At 41.3% G+C, this 24,697-nt stretch overlaps 1 protein-coding gene across 2 annotated transcripts in view; it reads left to right on the top strand.

Annotated features, from left to right (window-relative positions):
- Positions 1-24,697, top strand: part of LOC139548818 (calcium-binding protein 8-like) — a 53,180-nt gene that overhangs the window by 22,855 nt on the left and 5,628 nt on the right. For both annotated transcript variants that reach the window (XM_071358683.1, XM_071358682.1), the window contains exon 4: positions 57-169. In XM_071358683.1, the coding sequence (XP_071214784.1) occupies positions 57-169 (113 nt within the window). The remainder of the gene's footprint in view (positions 1-56; positions 170-24,697) is intronic.

The following is a 24,697-nucleotide window of genomic DNA, read 5'->3' as shown; positions in this document are numbered from 1 at the left end:
TTCTTACTGATTTGCAATTAAACTTTGGGATTAAACATGTCATACTGTGTGTCTAGGAGACGGGCAGGTAGACTTCGATGAGTTCATGACGATCCTGGGACCCAAGCTCCTGTCGTCTGAAACCAGGGAGGGCTTCCTGGGGAGCACAATAGACAGTATATTCTGGCAGGTAAGGACTTCTCTCTTTTAACCTCTATCTTCTATCACCTTTCCTTTACCAAGCACTGTCCTGCAATAGCTGCAGTCATGGCCAGGCTGTGCAATAGCTGGCAATGAAACCAAAGAGGTAGAGTGTCGTGTGTCAGTGTGTAGTGTGAAAGGGGTAGAGTGTAGTGTGTCAGTGTGTAGTGTGAAATTGGTAGAGTGTAGTGTGTCAGTGTGTAGTGTGTAGAGGCAGAGTGTAGTGTGTCAGTGTGTAGTGTGTAGAGGCAGAGTGTAGTGTGTCAGTGTGTAGTGTGTAGAGGCAGAGTGTAGTGTGTCAGTGTGTAGTGTGAAAGAGGCAGAGTGTAGTGTGTCAGTGTGTAGTGTGAAAGGGGTAGTGTGCAGAGGCAGAGTGTTGTGTGTCAGTGTGTAGTGTGCAGAGGCAGAGTGTAGTGTTTCAGTGTGTAGTGTGTAGAGGCAGAGTGTAGTGTGTCAGTGTGTAGTGTGTAGAGGCAGAGTGTAGTGTTTCAGTGTGTAGTGTGAAAGGGGTAGAGTGTAGTGTGTCAGTGTGTAGTGTGAAGGGGGTAGAGTGTAGTGTGTCAGTGTGTAGTGTGAAAGGGGTAGAGTGTAGTGTGTCAGTGTGTAGTGTGAAAGGGGTAGAGTGTAGTGTGTCAGTGTGTAGTGTGCAGAGGCAGAGTGTAGTATTTCAGTGTGTAGTGTGTAGAGGCAGAGTGTAGTGTGTCAGTGTGTAGAGGCAGAGTGTAGTGTGTCAGTGTGTAGTGTGTCAGTGTGTAGTGTGTAGAGGCAGAGTGTAGTGTGTCAGTGTGTAGAGGCAGAGTGTAGTGTGTCAGTGTGTAGTGTGTAGAGGCAGAGTGTAGTGTGTCAGTGTGTAGTGTGTAGAGGCAGAGTGTAGTGTGTCAGTGTGTAGAGGCAGAGTGTAGTGTGTCAGTGTGTAGTGTGTCAGTGTGTAGTGTGTAGAGGCAGAGTGTAGTTTGTCAGTGTGTAGTGTGTAGAGGCAGAGTGTAGTGTGTCAGAGTGTAGTGTGTCAGAGTGTAGTGTGTCAGTGTGTAGTGTGTAGAGGCAGAGTGTAGTGTGTCAGTGTGTAGTGTGTAGAGGCAGAGTGTAGTGTGTCAGAGTGTAGTGTGTCAGAGTGTAGTGTGTCAGTGTGTAGTGTGTAGAGGCAGAGTGTAGTGTGTCAGTGTGTAGTGTGTAGAGGCAGAGTGTAGTGTGTCAGTCACCTGATGGCCAGATGTTGTCTTGTCTGGTGGCAGTGCCTCCTGCCTTGGAGATGGTGGCAGGACATAATCCATGCGCCGTTTGGCCAGGTGTTCCTGCACTGAAATGGAGGGGGAGAGGATGATAGCTAGAGAGGGAGTCAGAGTCAGAGTAGTGAGTGGAAGTGACAGGGTGAGAAGATTCGAGTGAGTAACAGAAGTAGGAGGTGAAAGCGAATTAATCAAAGAGTGAAAGAGTGTAAGGTAGAGAAAGACAACGAGAGCGAGTGAAAGAACAACACTTAGAGAGAGAGAGAGAACCCCACTCAGGGAGAGAGAGAGAGAGAGGGAGAGAGAGAGAACAGTCCAGGAGGGAGAGAGAGAGAGAAAGAGAGGGACATTTGGCTCTGTGGAGCACACTTGGCAGGGTTCTCTCTCTGATGCTATCATGGCTGTGACCCAGTCTGTCTCTGGGGAGCAGGAGCTCTTGGTTTTCACTGTGAGGACATGCTCTCTGGTGCTGCAGGTGCAGACACTGTGGTCTCCGTGCCAACCCTGTTTGGCTGAGATGAGCTGCTCTGACCTTGGCTTTCTGATATGAGGCGGGAGGATGGAGACCAGAGCGGGTGGCTGTCTGGAATTGTTGTATCTTTCTGAGAAGTGGGGGGAAATCAGGGAATTGGAGTTGCTCAGATGATTTCTAGCTACTCCTGTGTCTATAGTTGTCCTCCAAAGAGGGGCGTTGGAGTTGGTCTTGTGTCTTTCAAGGAATTGGTTCCCTCATATTCATACTCACATTCTTCATTGTTTGATAAATTAATATCCAGAGGCGCTTGGTTGCTAATCTTGCTAATCTAATCTTGTTTGTGATGATACACAGTATACAGTATCTCTGTTTGCTATTCAGAAAAGAATATCTTAATGTGATTCCATCCTGATGATCCCGCCTCATTCTCCATGGTCGATGTATTGTAACCTACAGTTTTTCATTTTAATGTCCAGTTTCCTGAGGTAACTGACATGAACGTGTGTGTGTGTAACACCTGTTTTTGTTGCTCAATGGTTCCCCCTCCCAATTTCCTGTTTACAGTACAATACCTTGTCTCTCTGAGTCAGAAACCTTTTGTGTGTAGTAGTTGGTCTCTTTCTGAATTGAGCTCCCTGAGCTCTGAATGAGTTTGACAGAATAATTTTTCTATTTTTTTACTTCAATATCTCTGCATGCAAGTCTAACAAAAAACAGACATTCTATTTTCTTTGCTTGATTTAAATGGTTAATTTAATTCACTTCATCTACATCTTTACCATTGACATTAAGGGGTTTGTTGGCAGGTGTAAATACAGAAGTACCCTTTGGAACTCTTTGGGATTTGAACTTGCAACACTCTGTATTTTCACCCAAGTGTTTTCCTAACCAGACCACTAAGCAGATATTATAGAGAAGCAACAAGGCTCTAAAAAATCTCCTCTTCAGAGGAATTATCCAATGAAGTAGTTAGAGAGAAGAGAGAGTTAGAGAGAATAACGCTGAACCAGCATGTCCTGTAGTTAAAACTAGTCTGACTACCAGTCTCTTTAGCTAACATTCCACTCCTTCCCACTACTTGTCATTACCAAAGGTCTTGGCTAGATGGGATCCAGCCTTTGTCAAATTAACGTCAGATTTGACTTTTCGTGGCAGGTTAGGAGAACTTACGTAGCAGGTTAGGATAATAATGTATCAAGTTAGGATAATTCGGTTAAGGATAGGAAGAGGGTTAGGGTTAGCTAAAATGCTAAAAATGTCAACTTTTTACGTTAATTTGACAAAAACTTTGTACCGTTCTAAACATCCAATCTCAATGTTCAATATGCGCTGAATTTATGACGGAGTTGCTCATTGCTTCAAATAACATCAATATTTTCCATGGCATGAAAACATGTGGAGCCTCAAATAGCATTAGTAACAAATTAAAATCCTCTGCTCTTCTCAAGCGCATTAATGATAGAACGTTCATATTTGAAAATGGCAGAAAGGCCAGTCTCTTTGGCACATGACATGGAGTACAGGGAGTGGCTTAGCTAAAGAGACTGGTACCTAAGCTAAGTTAAGACTGCATAAAAAACAACCAACAATGTTGTTCTTTGCCAATCAAAGAGTAAAAGTGCAGCTTATCGTTCTTGGTAAATGCAAACAATAACCATATGGGCACTAGCCCAACTTCCATTCCATATTGATGTGTTTCAGTTACAATAAATAGAGTGCAAACACTTAACCTTAATGAACATAGTACTATATACCTGCTGGACACAGATGTAATTTCAACATCCAGTTTTGATTTATATTTGATTGAGTTGTCAACCTATGTGAATTTGAATAAAAAACATGAGCTGACGCACAACCAGAGAAAATTGTTTTATGTAGAGGTGCTGACTAAAGGCGAATAAACTATAAGCTATAGAAATAAAGACAGTCGCATACTCTCTCTCTCTCTCTCTCTCTCTCTATATATATATATATATATATATATATATATATATATATATATATATATATATATATATATATATATATATATATATATACACAGTGCCAGTGATGCCGAAACATTGGTGATTTACCCAATAAATTACTGGGAGTTTACATAGAGAGTGTGCGACTCTCTTTATTTTTATAACTAATGTGAATTCAACGTGAAATCAACAAATATTTGAAACATGTTATTGGATTTAGGTTAAAAGTTGGATGAAAAAGATACATACATTCCCAAAAGTCCTTTATGTTGTTGACTTTTGCAAATCCAATCTGTTTTCCATGTTCATTCAACGTAATCACATACATTTTTTGTTGTTGAAATGACTTGGAAACAACGTTGATTCAACCAGTGTGTGCAGAGTGGGTATTTAGTATATCTGTTAAGCACTTTGTTGAGGTAAAAAGAGCTTTACAAAATACCTTTATTTGATTGATTGATGGAAAGAAAACTAGACAGAGGCTATGATGAACAAGAACAAAGTAACAAAGTGATATAAACGCCATCAGCAAACAAGACCGGCAAAGCTTTCACATCACAGCGTTATGACTGTGCCTCTTGGCAGAACAGATCCTAGGTGAAATCTGAATACATTTGAATAGCCAAACTGTTCCATAAAACATGAATCAGGATGACGGGGCAGACGCACAACAATTCTGTGACACTGAAAGCATTAGCCGGGAGACGAGGAGAGTAACCTTATGAAAGTTCCTGGTTGTCAATGCTTCTGCTGGCGTTTCATAAATCTCTGATGCTTCGGAGGGGAGGATGGAGGATGAGGACGGTGCTTTAAAGTATTTATTCTCTGTGGCATGTTGCTTCAGGGTCTTTCTCCATCAGGGGCTATGTGTGTCACCAAGCAGGCGCAGGACTTCTCGGCTCAGTCTCTCTGAGAGACACAAGGCTGGTGTTTGTGTGTGTGTGTGTGTGTGTGTGTGTGTGTGTGTGTGTGTGTGTGTGTGTGTGTGTGTGTGTGTGTGTGTGTGTGTGTGTGTGTGTGTGTGTGTGTGTGTGTGTGTGTGTGTGTGTGTGTGTGTGTGTGTGTGAGTCACCAAGCACAAGGCTCTTTCTTCAGCTCAGTCACTCTAAGAAGCAGGCTGAAGAAGGCACAAGGCAGCTAACTTATTTAAGACACTTCAGACTTGAGAGGTCTTCAGGGGTTCTGCAACTGGTGCCTCAGCAGAGGAGTTCTTAAGCCCAGGTTCCTGTTTTTCTGTTATCTGAAAGCTAAACAGTCAACTTTATTTTTTGCAGTTGACTACAAAACCCTATAACATACTGTGTCATCCAATCTAAGCGAATACTAACTTCCTCAAGTCGAATTTTAACTTAGTCATACATTAAGGTCAATGGAGTAAGTTCAAGTTTATGATTTGCTGGGTAGAACAAGACAATCTACTAATGTTAGGGTGGTGATGTCACACTCACATCCTTCCCAGTTGTAGAGGTTGGTTGGTTCAGTAAGAAATTATTTAACATTCTGTCATGGCTCTCACCTACCTACTCACTCATCTCTGCTCTTGTAGAAGTTCTTAATGTACCGAATTATCCCATTGGGGTGAATATGTGCATGTAATTAGACAACAGCAAACGTCTCACGTTCATGTTGATGTTAATGTTATTCATCTGTCTCTCGCATTCACAGGGTTTCTCTAATGATACCACAATTACAGTCACGCCTCATCAGCTTTTCATGTGGTTTGGGGCTTGAGTGTTATTGCTTTGATATTCTCTACTTTAAGTAAGAGTCTCCATCTTTTAAGTATTCCTGAGAGCATAAAAGGCATTACTCTCCATCTTCCTCTCCCTCTCCATCTTCCTCTCCCTCTTCATCTCCCTGCCTCTGACCAGCACACAAATATAGCAAGGATACAAAGTAAACTTGCGTTATGAGAGCTTTAATGTGTCACTCCTTTACTTTGTTTCTTATTAGTACTGCAGAATACAAAAGACTGTCAACAGAATAGCGATGTCCGGGTTGACTCATAACACGCTGTCCCTGCAGGCGGGTTTAGGGTCATTAAATATTGTGTGGATGATGGGCTTGTGGGTGGAGGGCAGGCTGAATAAAGGCTACATAGGCTACATTGAAGTGTTTCTTTAATTATTTTAGGCTAACTGGCATTAGTGTATGTGTAAGCTTTAGGGCCTAACTGTATCCACACTAAAAAGCTTACACGCCAATCGCCAAATGCTTTTGGGAACAACAGAAAAGTTAAGGTTGATCCACAGAGACATAAAGGACAATGTCGGAGTTTGATTCAATAAGAGAGAATCTGTGAATTGGAGAGTTGAAAATAAAGAGAAGGGAGGGCCAGAAAAGTAATGTTTGTGGAAGATTTGTTGAAATGGTAAAAGAGGATGATAGCAGTTATGTTATGTGCAGTGATTGTGAGGCACTATATAAATGCAACAGTCACAAGACAGGGACTTCAAATAGGCCTATGACAAGTCAAGGGAACTGTAGCCAACTGTTCAGATAGGTTAAATAGAAACTGAAATCTGGACACTGACTGTAGGTCTAGAACCTTTCATACAGCCTTAATATTAACTAATTAAGCATTCTCCTTTTTACCTCTGTATTTGGCGATTGGCGTGCAGGCTATTTCACGTGTGTACAGTTACATTAAAATAAAATAAAATACTAAATAAAAACACAAGGCCTATAGGCTATTTTGTATTTGTGTATATTAAGGATCCCCATTACTACTCTTCCTACTCTTCCTGGGGTCCAGAAACTTTAAGGCAGTTATATACAATTACACATTCTACATGACATTACATTTCATAACACTACCCAATACCCAACTACCCAATTTTTTTGACCATGACAGTTTACAATCCAGGGTTACTCCAAGCAGTTTAGTCACCTCAACTTGCTCAATTTCCACATGATTTATTACAAGATTTAGTTGAGGCCCACAAGAAGCAGGATAGCATACGCCAGCTGCTCCCGGCGATACGTCCAGACCTCCCGCAGCAGGCAGTGCACCGTCAGATCCAGAGACAGGGAAAGGAGCCGAACTCGACAACGATGTCGTTGAGTGCAGTGAAGCTATTCCTTATGTCAGTCTGCTCCGAACCTCTCGCAGACACTCCAGTCCACTTAGCAGTATACATCAGGCCCGAGCGGCGACAGGAGTTGAGAATGTTCAAATGTGCGTTTTCCCCATAAGTTCAGGGAGAACAGAAATGTGCTTGCTATGGATAGCCACCTCATTCCTGTAATCCTCCACAAGCAAACAACTGCCACATCGGAACTCCAGAATGTCAATATTGTCGTGGACAAAGCGTAATATACACTGTTTCTACAGTGCTGGAAATGTTCCTTAGCTCTTCCAGGAGAAGCGGGTTCCATTGCAACCTAGATAGCTAGCTGGCTAGTTGGTAGCGGGTGTTGACACAAACACTTATAAACAAAAGAAAAAGAAAACAAAAGAAAAACTTCATAAACAATAGGCCAAAATAACAGGTGGAGGTGCAGAAGGCATCCACCCGGTTACGTAACCCTGCATCTTAGAGGCTGCTGCCCCATACACATAGACTTGAAATCACTGGCCACTTTGATTATGGAACACTAGTCACTTTAATAATGTTTACATATTTTTTGCTTTACTCATCTATGTATATACTGTATTCTATTCTACTGTATTTTAGTCTATGCCACTCCAACATTGCTCATCCTAATATTTATATATTCCTTAATTCCATTATTTGACTTTTAGGTTGTGTGTATTGTGTGTATGAATTGTTAGATATTACTGCAATGTTGGAGCTAGAAACACAAGCATTTCTCTACACCCGCAATAACATCTGCTAAACATGTGTATGTGACAAATACAATTTGATTTGATTTGATGTGAGGTATTTGAGTTCGTGACAGGAAATGATTGTGATTCAACACAGCAGCCTCTGGTCTCTCACCAGTCTCTCATACTCTGTTATTGGATAAATCTATTCTCTGAAGGGATGCAGTGCCAACATTGTTTCTATGCCTACGTTGCGTTGTAAATCTGAACTGAAAAACATTTCAGGCTATTCCGTTAAAACAACTACAGCCTATGCGCAAGATGTAATCAAAATTATCATCCTAATTGGCACATTTTAAAATGTCCTTTTGTGAGGCGCAGCTGGGAACTAGTTCTGTAGGCCCTGCGATGGCAAGTGTTGGGGTCAATAAACCAGAATTGGAGAATCCTCCATCATTGTTTAAATCTCCAGTTTGGGAACATTTTGGCTTCCCAGTAGATTACAACGTCGATGGACTGAGAGTTGTGGATAAAATGTCAACAGTATGGTGCCACGCTCAACGAGAATAGCCTATGCAGCTGCCAACACCTCATATGTTGACACATTTACATCGACATCACCCCAGTACACCGAAGCAAGACAGAAACGCAAATAAACTACATCATCTCCCCTCTGCATTCAACCAGCCCTTGGCAGTTTATTCTGACCATGCCAAAGAAATGACAAATTATTTGTTTATATTTGTCACTAACTAAGGAAATGGCCTCTATAACATCATTTTCGTGCTGTAAGTTTCACAGATCCCCATCTACGACATTCACTCCCCAAGCGTACTCCACAATGACCCCAGTGGTTGAGCTGACCATTTTAAAGGACGTCACTGTGCTTGCTTAGCTGTATCTCTTTCCCCCCAATCCATCTCATTCCGACAATCAAACTCTGGACCTTTACAGATCCCCATCTGCTACATATGCACAATATGCAGTCTCTTTAATGATCTCAAATTCTGGCCTTTCTCTCTGGGCTTTATATCATGTGAAACTTTAACTCTAGAGACCATTCTACTCATTATCACCAAACCTTTGTATGAGCTACTGCCTTTTAAAAGCTGTATATAAAAGCTGCTTTCATACAGCCTCCGTGAACTGAATCTGTGTAAGAGACATTACCATTGCATTATTCTCACAGCACACACTCAGTCAGTCAATGTCTCTCTCTCTCTCCCTCTCTCTTTCTCTCTCAAAATATGCTTATTATTTAGGCATGACATTTTGCTGGACTGTTATACATCCTAAAATATCAAAACAATGTTTAATGGGTAACTTCAGGCATTTATGTTAGTCAATTGAATTCTTAGAGAGAGAGAGAGCAATATTTACTGTGATGAATTCAGAGTCATCATGTTTGAGAGGAATACACAAGTTCATTTCATTACTTTAAAAAATATAAAAGGTTGCTCTTTCTCTTGCACCAGTGTTTGGCTGTTCTGAAAAGGTAATAATCCTTGAATACAGATCAAGCCAGATTCTGATTAGATAGGACCTCACGGACGTTGGCATCATAAAGTTTCAATAATGCTTCAGTCTTATAGAGATACATGGATTACCCCTGGAACAGGTCAGTTTATATTAGCTTACCCTACAATGTCACCTTAACACTTCTCCTTTCACCTCACCTCCAGGGCCCATCTAAAAAAATATTCTCAGAGTATGAGTGCTGATCTAGGATTTGTTTTGTCTATTAGGTCATAATGAATAAGATTACATGGACAAGGGGGCACAGCACTCCTACTCTGAGATACTTTACAAATGTGGGCCCTTGACTTCAGTTTTCCGTTATTCTGGAAACCCCTACCTGTTTAGAATAATTACGAGCACCCTACTGGCACACACTGGTTGAATCAACGTTGTTTCCATGTAATTTCAATTAAATTACTTTAAACCAACGTGGAATAGACATTGAATTGTTTTCTGTGCCCAGTTACCTGATCTGTCCGATGTTAATAAATGGGCTCAGGGGTAGCCAGCAGTGCTCTTACATACCTGCTGAATGTTAAACAGAATGTCTGTGTCCTGCACATCCAGATACAGTGAAGTAAAATATATTTTGTATTTTTTTACATTCTTCCGAAGGAAAGTTGAGCAAAGACTAATGTAATTTTTGGGCTGGCTTGTGCCTAACATAACAAAACCCTTTCCTGTAGCTGAGATAATTGACAGCCAGGTGAGATGACTGATTAGGACCTGCCTAGAGAAGGATTGACAGAGCACAGCATGGGGTGAGACCATTATTGAGAGGTTGAACCTTTCCAATTATTCACACAACCTCACATACTTCTTCTTCTTGCTCTTCCACACCAGTCTGTATCAATGCTTATTATTACAGTCAGAAAGTTTAAAAACTCTTACTAAGTAAATGTATTTCCTTTTCCCCTTGTATGATACAAATCTCTGAAACGCACAAACAATTACCAAAATGCCCCTTTTTTTATGTGACTTTGGGAGTTGTGAGATTATTCTTTGTAGCTTTCTGGAACTCAGCAGCAGATTCAAGCTGCTGATTTAATTGTCTCTGGCTGTGATGATTCATCCTATGATTCTATCAATTCCAAGCTCAGAACCTCATCAACTAGTTCTTTTCACATCATCTAAATAAGAAATGTCAAATCTAATTAGAAAAATCTATTTAATGTTGTTTATTTACAGTTTTGTTTTTATCATTGAGGTTTACAGTTTTGTACCCTTGTGTACTAGGCAGTAAGTGAAACTCACTACACATGAGCACAGTTTACATGATTTGTAAACTGTGCAAATCATGTAAACTGTGCTCATGTGTATTGAGTTTCACTATCGCACAGATATGTAGACCAACTGTTTTCCCTCAGCCTTTGTTGTGAATTGTGTTGCAGCCAAATGTCTATAAAGCTTAGGGATGAGACTGGGGAAATGTACCACTTTCCAATTTGAACTATGGATGCAAGGACTGACAATCCATTATGGTTTTTAACACATTCTGAAACTATACATTGTTTTTAGATTTGCTGATGTTTTGACACAAACTGTTTTCCCTTGAAATAAGAATCTTGGGCTGTATCTAATCTAGGCCTACAGCTAGGTTTTCTTATTCTGATCCCAGCCATATTCAGACAGTTTAAGATGTGTTGTGCAATGTGTTGTGCATTAGCTGGCACTCTGTCTGAAGCCTAATACATTTTACTCTCATCAATAAATCACTTCCGTTAATCTTTCATTTTCCTTCCCTTTGTGCAGGGGCATCTCTTTTTTAAGCATATCAAATATGATGAATTATACATGGACCACAATAATCTTTCTGAAGAGAGAAAGAGGAGAGAGGAGAGAGAGAGAGAGAGGCAGACAGACAGACAAACAGACAGGCAGGGAGACAGGCAGGGAGATAGGCAGGGAGGGAGTCAGACAGACAGGTAGGGAGACAGACAGACAGGCAGGGAGACAGGCAGGGAGATAGGCAGGGAGGGAGTCAGGCAGGGAGACAGGCAGGGAGACAGGCAGGGAGATAGGCAGGGAGGGAGTCAGACAGACAGGCAGGGAGACAGGCAGGGAGATAGGCAGGGAGGGAGTCAGACAGACAGGGAGGGAGACAGGCAGGGAGATAGGCAGGGAGGGAGTCAGACAGACAGGTAGGGAGATAGGCAGGGAGGGAGTCAGACAGACAGGGAGGGAGACAGGCAGGGAGGGAGACAGGCAGGTAGGGAGACAGGGAAACCAAGAGAGACGGAAATCATTTTTTTTATATCATCAGTTACACAGTGGACGTTTTAACTGGGTGAGTTAATTATTAACTAATAATAATTGCTTCTCTGGGTTATGATTTGTTATAGGACATAAGGAACATTATTTAACGGGCTTCTCTCACAGCACTGATAGTAATGTACTAATGGACAGGAAATTGAATGGCAGTAATGGTATACATATTTCTGACTTCTCATTTCCATGTTATGAGAAGAACTCCACAAGTGCCCTCAGCTATTCTTTGTTAGTCTGCATGTCTGCCATATTCTCTCTGGTGACAGTTGGACTATAATTTGAAAACCTGAACATCAGTGGCTCAGAGTTTTCCTTTTCGATATTACATAAATTTATTCCCTATTTCTTCACATGAAAAAGTGTACCAAAGGTAGCCTACAACCTTTGGGAAGAAAGACAGACTCATAAAACTATTTGCTCGGGGCAACTAAGACAAAGATAAAGTTACAAAACATGCTCTGATATTGTGCATCAGTAAACACATCCTCTAGATCTCTCAGGCTAGAATTACATAATTGAAATGAGACTACTGGTTAAAAAAATACTGTAAAGTATTTAATTTCCTATTGAAAGTTTCTGTAGAGACTGACTGACTCACTAAATCAAATCAAATTGTTTTTGTCACATACACAGTTTACAGCAGGTATAAAAGGTGCAGTGAAATGCTTACGTGCTAGCTCCTTCAACATTGCAGTACAATAATCGATATCAATAAGTGTTTTGGTCGAGCACTTGAATAAATAGTACAGATGCATTATCTTAATTTGACCATGCTTCTCACAGCAGGAAAATAATCCTGCAGCAACAGGAAATGTGAATTATTATGTGGATTATAATTAATGGACATTTTTGAAAGGGTTGATCCATTTTTTGTTAGGGCAAATCAAGTCTGACATTTTTAAAGTGGAAATTACAAACGTAAAACCTTGAATGCGCTACAATTTGCATTTCCTGCTACGCAGAAAATTCTCTGCGACGACAGAGTGATCAAATTACAGTAGATCTGTGTATAATAGAACGGCAGCATTTATGTAACGATGATGCTGGGAGTCAGGAAGCAGGTGCAGGTGGTGAGTTTAATAATAACGAACATAGCGCTATACAAAACAAGCGAGCGTCTGGACAGGAACACAGAATCAATACTGCCTGAAGAGTGATGCTAGGGAGTGCTAGATAAAGGGGGAGTAATCAGGGTAGTGATGGAGTCCAGGTGTGCCTCATGATGGGGAGCAGGTGTGTGTAATGAGGGTAGCCAGGTGTGCGTAATGATGGTTGCGAAGACTGGTGGTTAGTAAACCGGTGACGTCGAGCGCCAGAGCGGGGGAGCGGAAGTAGACGTGACGTGTGTGTGTGTGTGTGTGTGTGTGTGTGTGTGTGTGTGTGTGTGTGTGTGTGTGTGTGTGTGTGTGTGTGTGTGTGTGTGTGTGTGTGTGTGTGTGTGTGTGTGTGTGTGTGTGTGTGTGTGTGTGTGTGTGTGTGTGTGTGGGTTGGATGTGTGGTGACTCAGTCCAAGTAGTCTGTAAGGTGCAGATAGTCTCTGAGGTACAGGTCGGGGAAAGTATACAGCTTGGGTTTTTAAAACAAGTTCAAAAAAAGTTTGTTAGCCAACAGTAAACTATGACCCTTTAGGATCCAACACTAGTTAGTTAAGCACAATATCCGAGTAGATGGCTCCCTTTAGGTCAAACACAGTCAGAGCAAAGCACTTTGTAAATCAATATCTCAACCTTAGACCATCTCTGACCATACATCTGTGAAATGATGCTGGGTATAAAGAGAGAGAGTATAAAGTATTCTGGGTATAAAGAGAGAGTATATAGGATGCTGAGTATAACGAGAGTGAGTATAAAGTATTCTGGGTATAAAGAGAGAGTATAAAGGATGCTGGGTATAAAGAGAGAGAGTATAAAGGATGCTGGGTATAACGAGAGAGAGTATAAAGGATGCTGGGTATAACGAGAGCGAGTATAAAGGATGTTGGGTATAAAGAGAGAGATTATAAAGGTTGTTGGGTATAAAGAGAGAGAGTATAAAGGATGCTGGGTATAACGAGAGAGAGTATAAAGGATGCTGGGTATAACGAGAGCGAGTATAAAGGATGTTGGGTATAAAGAGAGAGATTATAAAGGTTGTTGGGTATAAAGAGAGAGAGTATAAAGGATGCTGGGTATAAAGAGAGAGAGTATAAAGGATGCTGGGTATAACGAGAGCGATTATAAAGGATGTTGGGTATAAAGAGAGAGAGTATAAAGGATGCTGGGTATAACGAGAGAGAGTATAAAGGATGCTGGGTATAACGAGAGCGAGTATAAAGGATGCTGGGTATAAAGAGAGAGATTATAAAGGATGCTGGGTATAAAGAGAGAGAGTATAAAGGATGCTGGGTATAAAGAGAGAGATTATAAAGGTTGTTGGGTATAAAGAGAGAGAGTATAAAGGATGCTGGGTATAAAGGGAGCGAGTATAAAGGATGCTGGGTATAAAGAGAGAGAGTATAAAGGATGCTGGGTATAAAGAGAGAGAGTATAAAGGATGCTGGGTATAGAAATAAATAGTTTAAATGATGCTGGGTATAAAGAGTGAAAGAGTGGACAGTGCTGATCCTACAGTATATCAACACTCCTACTCTAAGACTATGGTTGTGTCCCTAATGGCACCATATTCTCTATAGTGTACTACTTTTGACCAGAGAACAGGGTGCCATTTGGAACAAAGCCTATTTGTTAATTCAGTCCCTGATGTTCCCACAGTCCCCCCTCTCTCTAACTCCCTCTCCAGTACTGCCTGACACACTGTGACAGTTAATGACACGGCCGGTGCCGCGCCAGGGATGTTACTGCACTGTGGGGGCGTCCCACATGCTCTGCCTAAGGAGAGAGAAGAAAGAGAGGAGAGAAAAATATTAGTAATATTCCTCCGTGTCAAACGACGTGTCTCTGCATACCAATGAAGGATGAGACACAGCGTCACAGCAGACATAGCCAGCTAATCGATTACACACACACACACACACACACACACACACACACACACACACACACACACACACACACACACACACACACACACACACACACACACACACACACACACACACACACACACACACACACACACACACAACCCCTCATTATCTCCATATCCATAATCACCCTCCTTTAAATTAGTCTAATCCACTTTCAGTAACGGTGGTGTAATGTGCTCCTCTCCTCCCTTGGTTCCAGCTAGTGTTAAAGGTCGGGAGTCTGGATTACAGGCTTTTTATTGCTGTGAAAATGACTCAGTTTGTCTTAATCACTTCACACCCTGCTAACTGTCATCATTACGGTTCATCTGAGAAAAGAGAGGCGCACACACACACACACACACACACACACCAACACACATACACATCTGAGACCTTACGACAGTCCCTGGTTGTGGCAAAGTGGCAATCTAGATTCCCTCTTGTCATTTTCTCGCACTTTTTTTGGAGCACATTGTACAGACAATAATCTCTGTATGAACCTAAACAGTTAACTTTCTGAAACACCGACAGCCATAGGGAACGGACTGTAATATTCATTCATGAAAGAAAATATTAGCATGAGGTAGAGAATGTGTGGGAAGTCTTTAGCTACAGCTGATGGAAGAGTCAATTTCACACAGTCAGATGCTGAATAATCATAATCACTTTGTGTGAGCTCTGCAAGAGGTTGATATGTGTAACTGTGTGTGAAACGGTGAGTCTGATACTCTGAGTGAATATCATTTAACTAATGATCCTTTGTGACAGACACAAGAAACTCCTCAACATGTGCCATAAAAGATGCCATTGTCTTTCAACATTTACCTTCTGATTGCCTCATTAAAGTTTACTTTTTGACTTTAGATGTGACTTAGTTCTGTTGTTATTATATAAAGTTCAATAAAAAACATGAGCTGGCGCACACCCAGAAAAAATATTTTATAAAGTTAACATGAAAACAGTTTTCTGTGAAGAAAGAGTACAGTCTAAAGAAGTGGAAACATGGTGTGTAGTATTGTACTGTATTTTGTATGTTCCTTCTCTCATTGCTCAGATCAGAGGTTCCAATGTTTGATAGAACTTCCGCCTCCTGCTGAGAAGCAGTACTATCACATACTCAAAAGCACTCAGCTTGAGATGTAATATTTATTTTTCTTAAACTTTTTCTGACAAGGGGAGAAAAGGAAACCACAGTGCGTTCTCTCTCTCTCTCTCTCTCTCTCTCTCTCTCTCTCTCTCTCTCTCTCTCTCTCTCTCTCTCTCTCTCTCTCTCTCTCTCTCTCTCTCTCTCTCTCTCTCTCTCTCTCTCTCATTACAGCTTAAAATAAATAACATTTTGTTATCTCAGACTTTTATTTTATTTTATTTAAACTTTATTTAACTAGGCAAGTCAGTTAAGAACAAATTCTTATTTTACAATGACGGCCTACCCCGGCCAAACCCTCCCTAACCCGGACAACGCTGGGCCAATTGTGTGCCGCCCTATGGGACTCCCGATCACGGCCGGTTGTGATACAGCCCAGGATTGAACTAGGGTCTGCAGTGACGCCTAGCACTGATATGCAGTGCCTTAGACCACTGTGCCACTCGGGAGCCCAAAACAAGACTCAGGGTAATCTAATAATCATCCAATCATGCTTAAAAATTTTATCATGCGTCATAAAGATTTATTGGCCCGGCTAATTGAAATTCCTGGATCTCAGTGTTGTTTTGTTAACAAAGCTGCTAATTGATGGGAGTTGACAGGTTGAAGTGGTCATAGAAAGAGATGAGACGCTACATGACAACAGAGTGATAAATTACAGATGCTTTTTATGTGTACTGTAAATGAAAGGCTCAAGTAGTGAGGTATGATGGTACTAATAAAATGTTCACTAGTGTTCTTCTGTAATGAATGAAATGGGGTGCCACACTGCACACGCTATCCAAGGCAGCTGAGAATGAACTCTAGACTCTAGATTACACTTTTAGCTAGGAAATACATTCTACTGTAACTACTGTGGCAATTGTTTATTTTTTTGTATTTTACCCCCTTTTTCGATCTTGTCTTATTGCTGCAGCTCCCCAACGGGCTCAGGAGGCAAAGTCGAGTCATGCGTCCTCCAAAACATGACCCACCAAACCGTGCTTCTTAACACCCGCTCGCTTAACCCGGAAGCCAGCTGCACCGATGTGTCAGAGGAAACACTGTTCTATTCTAACTGTGGTCAGCCTGCAGGCACCCAGCCCGCCACAAGGAGTCGCTAGAGCACGATGAGCCAAGTAAAGCCCCACCGGCCAAACCCTCCCTAACCCGGACTACGCTGGGCCAATTGTGCACCGCCCTATGGGACTCCCGATCATGGCCAGTTGTGATACAGCCTGGGATCGAACCACTGCGCCACTCGAGAGGCCCATATAGGATGACAAAAACAGAATATTAGAAAAGAGTCGTAGGATGACAAAAACAGGATATTTTATGAGAGACATAAGGATGACAAAAACTGAATAATTTATGAGAGTTGTAGAATGACAAAAACACTTGTTTATCAGAGGGAATAGGACAGTATAAAGGTCTTGTCTGTCAGCTGTCTGGTCAACATCAGAGGAGTCTCATCCATAATATTTTAGAGAGAAATCACATGACTGGCGTGAACTTTCTTGACATATTCAGAGAGAGAGAGAAAGCGACATCTGCACAGAGGGGAGGCCTGCGATGGCTCAACCTGGTTATTAATACATCTGGGCACTTTGTAATGTGACAGCCTGCTGTCCTCATCACCTAAAGCAATCTGTCATTCCTGTCCATTTCCAAACCTCCTGATGTAACCGACTGGGTTCAAACTTGGGACTTATGCACACCGATGAGCTTTTCTTTACAACACTACAGGAGCCTCACTTCTTGACATTTTGGAGTTGTTACCCTAATAGCCCTATTATGGATCGTTCTGGACCGTCAGTAGTGTCCAATGTTGTATTGGCTTGTCATCGTACACTCTGTGCCCCTGGTGGATCATGGACCCAATGTCTGTTTCACACCCTGTATGGAATCTGGCCAATGGCCCAATTAGGTGCTGTCAACACTTTTAGGGACACACACCAGACACGCACACACGCACTGTCAACACCCTCTGCTGTAGTCTAATGATTGGTTGAGACATAGCTGTCACAATTCATTTTCTTGTGCGCTGTTGTCGTTGTTAGCATAAGCTAATGTTACATTTTTTTGTCCATTGACAGGTCGGTGAGCTGTGATAATAAAGACATAAATATCGTCTGATGGCGCAGGTCTTACGGGGGATATGCTGTTTAGAGGCTGAGATCGATACTGTTGCTGAGCTGCCATTGCTGAGCTGCAACAACCACGTCAACAATTAGGACATAAACCCATGACTAGAAATAGCAAGCTGTCAGAACAGAATTAATTAACATGAGTCTTCTTCAGGTTGGAGCGTAGAAATTCAGTTGAGATTATAATCTTGCATAATGAATGAAAAGATTGGTTTGATAGATCAGAAACCTGTATAGTTAGGCTACATACAGTATTGTAAGGCTTGTGGAGTTACATCATGGAGTTACATCACAGTCAGTCAGTGCTCATTAGGCCTCTTCTTTAACATGAACAGACTAAAAGCTGTCAAGGCCTTTTCCTATCAGCATCCTCAGTCCATCGCAAGCTGTTAGACAAGAGCAAATAAGTCTGACACAGCAGACTGGAGAACATACAGTAAATTAAGAAATCACGTAACTAAACAAAAAAAAAGAACAATAAACTATACTATGGAACAAAGATAAATTATATAAAGAATGATAGTTAAAAGCTCTGGAGTACCTTAAATGAAATTATTGGCAATTATTGTTTTCTGTTTTTACTAATGACCTTCCACTGACCTTGAATAAAGCCTGTGTGTCTATGTACGCTGACGACTCAACAGTATACACATCGGCTATGACAGTAAAACAAATAACTGACACCCTTAACATAGAGCTCCAGTCACTTTTAGAATGGGGGACTGGCAAGGGGCTCGTGTTAAATATCTCAAAAACTAAAGGCATTGTTTTTGGGACAAATCACTTGATAAACCCAAAACTTAATCGAGATCTATTATTGAATAATGTGGCAATTTAGCAAGTTGAGGAGACTAAACTGTTGGGTTTAACCCTAGACAGCAAGCTGCCATGGTTAAAACATAGACTCAATGGTTGCTAAAATGGGTAGAGGTCTGTCCATTATAAGGCGCTGCTCTACTTTATTGACATCTCAGTAGACCAGACAGGTTCTACAGGCCCTAGTTTTGTCGCACCTGGACTACTGCCCAGTTGTGTGGTCATCTGCGGCAAAAAGGGACACAGGTAAATTGCAGTTGGGCTAGAACAGAGCAGCACATATTGCACTTAGATGTACATGGATGGCTAATGTCAGCAACATGCATGTCAATCTCTCCTGGCTTAAAGTTGAGGAGAGATTGACTGCAAGGTTTGGATGTGTTGAAGGTACCGAACTGTCTGTTGAAGCAGTTGGTACACAGTTCGGACACTCATCAGTGCAACACAAGACATGCAACCAAAGGTCTCTTCACAGTCCCCAGGTCCAGAACAGAGGCTGGGAAACGCACAGTATTAAATAGAGCCATGACTACATGGAACTCTCTGCCACCCCAAGTAAATTAAGCTATAAATAAAAACAGACTTGGACTGTTAGCGCAAAGGGACTGTGAAGAGACACAGACATTTTTATATATTTTTATTGTAATTTGCACTGCATTATCTATTGTATTATGTAGGTGGGTGGCCTTGTTCGAGCCTTGGCTTGTGCGAGCCGGGAACGGATCATAGGGCAGGAGACATCTCCTGTTTCTGAAGCGTGAGGCAGAGGCAGGAGATTATGTAGTATTATGTAGTCTTATGTATAGTATGTACATTCAAAAGTTTGGGGTCACTTAGAAATGGCCTTGTTTTTGAAAGAAAAACACGTAACTAAAAATGTGGACAGAAAAATGTGCTTTTCTTTCGAAAAAAATAACATTACTAAGTGACCCCAAACTATTGAACGGTAGTGTATATTGTGTATTTTATTTGTTGTTTTATTTTCTGTTTGGAGCCCAGGACGAGAAGGCGTTGCTTTGGCAGCGGCTAATTGGGAATCATAATAAAATACAAAAATACTACTAAAATAATACTACTACTTCCGACGGCCATTTGTACATAATGTATTACTGAGATGTAAAACAATGTTATTTTTGAAATAGGTGTTATCATAACCCTTTGGAAAATTAGCAGCTTACAGGGTTCCTATATTTGGGTAACCGTGGTGATAATAGCAAACTGATGGTTGGGTAACCGTGGTAATAATGGCACAGAGATGGTTGGGTAACCATGGTGATAATGGAACAGTGATGCAGTGTCCCCCTGCTTATTGGGTTCTGGAAATTAGATAAGAAACAGTCTGATCCCTGAGGATTGGGAGCCTTTCTAGTGGCTTGTTAAATGGTAATACTTTACTTAAAGCCTTCAGGTGTAACCCATTATGATGCTGAGTCTTGCCTAGACTTTGTTTTAACATGTAAGACAAACTTATTTAAGATTATATGTAGTTTCCACCAACCTTTGTTTACATCCCTTCCTTTGCTCACCATCGAGAGCATCCTGACCAGTTGCATCACCGCCTGGTATGGCAACTGCTCAGCATCTGACCGTAAGGTGTTACAGAGGGTAGTGTGTATGGCCCAGTACATCACAGGGGCCAAGATTCCTGCAATCCAGGACCTATATAATAGGCAGTGTCAGAGGAAAGCCCATAAAATTGTCAGAGACTACGGTCACCCAAGTCATAGACTGTTTTCTCTTCTACCCCACGGCAAGCGGTACCGGAGCACCAAGTCTAGGACCAAAAGTCTCATAACAGCTTCCACCCCCAAGCTATAAGACTGCTGAACAATTAATCAAATGGCCACCGGACTGTTATATTGACCCCCCCCCCCCCCCCCATTTGTGCTACTCGCTGTTTATTATCTATGCATAGTCACTTCATCCCTACCTACATGTACAAATTACCTCAAATAACCTGTACCCCCGCACACTGACTCGGTACCAGTACCTCCTGTATATAGCCTCGCTATTGTTATTTTATTGTGTTACTTTTTATAAATTTTATTTTTTACTTTAGTTTATTCTGTAAATATTTTCTTAACTCTTCTTGAACTGCATTGTTGGTTAAGGGCTTGTAAGTAAGCATTTTACGGTAAGGTCTACGCTTGTTGTATTCGGCGCATGTGACAAATACAGTTTGATTTGATTTGACGATACACATTTACGCAGCCGACAGATTCAATGTTTGTTCGTTTTCTTAACTAAACTACTGCCAAACTCCTGTTGGCCTACTTAGGGTCCCAAGCCGCACTATCCTGCTGCCTGTGATGATGAGAATGCACTTTGTTGTGGCAGCCAACTCTTCTCAGGTGCTCATATTTAAGCTGTAACTGCTTTGCATTCCTGTCAGTGTCTGTGTCCCAGCAGAAATATACAGCAGAGAGAGACCATCACCAGGGTAATGCAGGTAGTACCAGAACAGTCACTGTGATACAGCTATTGCTGCTACATGAGAACACAGGGACCGGCAAGAAGACAATTAAACACGTAGCCTCGCCAGCACCACTAGCTGTGGAGACTCACTTACAATGACATTATCTCAGACATTCAGTAGGTCACGCCATTGGGGATAGTGCAGAATAAAGAAACTCAGGGGCTGAGGAATTCAAATGCACAGCTTCCATATTTGCTCTCACTCAAACACCTGCAGTTTAAAGGTTAGAGATAACATTGCAATGGAGGGAAAAGAGGAGACAGGTAGAGAAAATGGGAGAATATTCCCTATTATATCCTGGTGCTTCATTGATGCTTCTTCCTGTGCCTTGCATAAGGTAGAAGCAGTACACATGGGGGTGCGGGGGGAACTTCACTCTGTCTAGTCTGGCTGTATTGGGCCCGTGGTGTTCAGACCAGCAGGAGGAATCAGGTTAATGTGTCACAAATTGCCTTTAAGTGGATTGATGTGCAAAGTGGTCAGAATACATCGACATAGTTAGTCTGCTCCAGACAGTGGATTCAGTCGGAGAGTGCCAATATCTTTTCACTGGTCACAGTGCATAGAACCCCATCCCCATCCCTCTCTCGCTCTCTCTCTGTCTCTCTTTGTCTCTGCCTCTCTCTATATATATATTTTTTCCTTGTCTTTCTCTCCCTCTATCTCCCACCATCTCAATTAAATGCCATTTGATTTGCTATGGATGCTACAGCAGACATTGATTGTCATTAGCACACCATGGTCGACTGTCTGACTTCTGTGACTGGGTTCAGTATTTAGCATGTCATATACTGTACATCCTACAGAGCCTGTCTTTTGGGAATTTACTCAGGGTCCGGTCTCCTTCCCTCCCCTCTGCTTCTTCCTTCCTTCCTTCCGTAACCACTCACTCTTAAAGGTCACTCACTCTGCCAGGCAGCATATAAATACAGAGAGAGAGAGAGAGATACTGGTGCTGCTCATGAATGGTAATATGGACTTACAATACAACTCATGTTGTCCAAATGCAGTATCTTGGACCAGGTGGATTGGAACACTGCCCGTGTTGTGTGACATACCTGATTGGTAATGTGAAACAAGGTATTTGAAATTGTCAAGCTCTTTCTGTCAAGTGGTTTAAAGGTTGGGGAGCTCCACTTTCCTTATAAAGGTGTCGTTGTCCTGCTCCTCATTCCGTTGCATGCTCCTCATACTAATATATTACCAATACTTCAGCAATGTCATCGGTTCACTTTATCTACAGTACTAGCACACACTTAGAAATGCAAGCCCAATACATTGAATCAGTCTAAGATTGAATTATTAAATTATAAGTAGTATGATTCAAGTGTGGATATTGGGACAGAGACTACAGTATACTGCATCATTGTCAACTTGATAATTTATTCTACCTTATTTGCATATTTCCCAGAGTGCCTTTCGTGGGAATTATAGTTACCACAGTTACCACCCATTACTATTTGTTAGCGACAAAGCCATGGTTGTTGTATTCAATGGTTTTCAGTACTGTAGCCTTCACCAAGTGAGTGTCTAAGTGAATATGTTATCTTTAAAATGAAACTCTTTATGACAATACATTACATATATCATAAGGCCTTTCTTTGAGGGCATAGTTACACCCTAACACAGTGATCTGAAACTCCTGGTTTACAGGCCACATCAAGCCTGCAAGTCGCATTATGCTGGCTTGAAAAGTGATGTGTCATTCCAATTGAAATCCAGACAGAGTAAGCCCTGCCCCTCTTGGTTACTGTTGGACAACATTTTCCCAGCAAGCCTAATTCCCCCTTCTAACCACTGGTGAAATCCCCTCAATGATCTCAAACTGTGTTTTTAATATGAAATTAGATGAAACACAGACGACCCCTTGCTAATCAGGAAACGCTCAGGTACAGTATGTTGTGGTGGACTGTCATTACAATTGCTTCACAGGAACCTGGTAAAAGGATGTTTGTAGTGTGGTTAGTCAATGAATGGCTATGAATGCACTGTGCATGCAGTCAAAGCTACTAACCAAAGTTACTAAGTACCAAGTGCTCTCGAATTGTTTGCTGATTTTGTTATATTCCTAATATATCCAACACATTTAAAGAAAACAAGTTATATTAAGTAACAATTTTTCCTACTGTCCTCACTGGCTTTCATACGTTTCAAACATGAGCTTGTCTGAGGTGTCGGACTTGTCGACAGTTGCTATCCATTGGAACACTACGATTGGTTTCCCAAAATTCTGGGACGGCATCCTGCATTCAGAATTGCCAGGGAAGGGAAGACTGATTATTGAGACTACCTAAATCATATCAACTGGAACAGCCATCTCAGTAACGGGTGCAGTAAGTCCAACTACTAACAGATTTGGATTAGTTTAGAAAAATGTATGTTATTTATGTTTGTGTAGCATAAGGTTAATCAACCGATCAAAGTACATGCAAAAACACAGGTATTGAAACAAACAATTCTGAAAAATCAAGCTAACTAACACATTAGCTCAAATTCCTGTCCTTTTGAAGTCCACTCAACTCACAGAATAACGCTGATTAAGCAATTGGTTAAGATGGATTTTTTTTTTTTTTACAGTGTACAACTTTCATAAAATATAATGTTTTTGTCATGCTACTGTATATGAGTCTCATAAAAATTGTTGAAAGCACTAAAGTGTAATCTCGAGTCTATACGTTCATTCTCACCTGCCCTGGCTGGCGTGTGGCACGCCATTTCATTCATTACAGAAGAACACTATTGAAAAATGTAATTAGTAGACAGAGAGAGAGAGAGATTAGGCAGAACATTCATAGAAACATTATCATCTTGGAGAATTGTTCATTGTTGTTAAAGTGGTAGCCCTTTCCTGCAGTCATTTGACAAAATCACCCACTAAAAGCTTCATGGGTGGAATGTCATTCATATGTTTTATAATTTCATCATTAATCAATATTATGAAAAAAAAAAATATTGATACACACAGAACATTAAAAAAGAGCAGCATTGCAGTTCTTGACACAAACCAGTGCGCCTGGCACCTACTACCATACCCCGTTCAAAGGCACATAAATCATTTGTCTTGCCTATTCACCCTCTGAATGCCACACATACACAATCCATGTCTCAATTGTCTCAAGGCTTGAAAATCCTTCTTTAGCCTGTCTCCCCTTCATCTACACTAATTGAATAGGATTTTACAAGTGACATCAATAAGGGATCATAGCTTTCACCTGGATTCACCTGGTCAGTCTTTGTCATGGGAAGAGCAGGTGTTTTATACACTCAGTGTATATAAAGTGTAATATTGGTATGCAAACTCAAAATGTAACACAGTTGAAGTCGGACGTTTACATACACCTTAGCCAAATACATTTAAACTCAGTTTTTCACAATTCCTGACATTTAATCCTAGTAAAAATGCCCTGTCTTAGGTCAGTTAGGATCACCACTTTATTTTAAGAATGTGAAGTGTCAGAATAATAGAGCATGAGTTATTTCAGCCTTTATTTCTTTCATCACATTCCCAGTGGGTCAGAAGTTTACACACACTCAATTAGTATTTGGTAGCATTGTCTTTAAATTGTTTAACTTGGGTCAAACGTTTCAGGTAGCCTTCCACAAGCTTCCCACAATAAGTTGGGTGAATTTTGGCCCATTCCTCCTGGAAGAGCTGATGTAACTGAGTCAGGTTTGTAGGCCTACTTGCTCACACACGCTTTTTCAGTTCTGCCCACACATTTTCT

This window comes from Salvelinus alpinus, chromosome 22, assembly GCF_045679555.1.
Source record: "Salvelinus alpinus chromosome 22, SLU_Salpinus.1, whole genome shotgun sequence".
Taxonomy (NCBI): domain Eukaryota; kingdom Metazoa; phylum Chordata; class Actinopteri; order Salmoniformes; family Salmonidae; genus Salvelinus; species Salvelinus alpinus.
The sequence above is the reverse complement of the archived record's forward strand: the minus strand, read 5'-3'. Positions and strand labels throughout refer to the sequence as shown.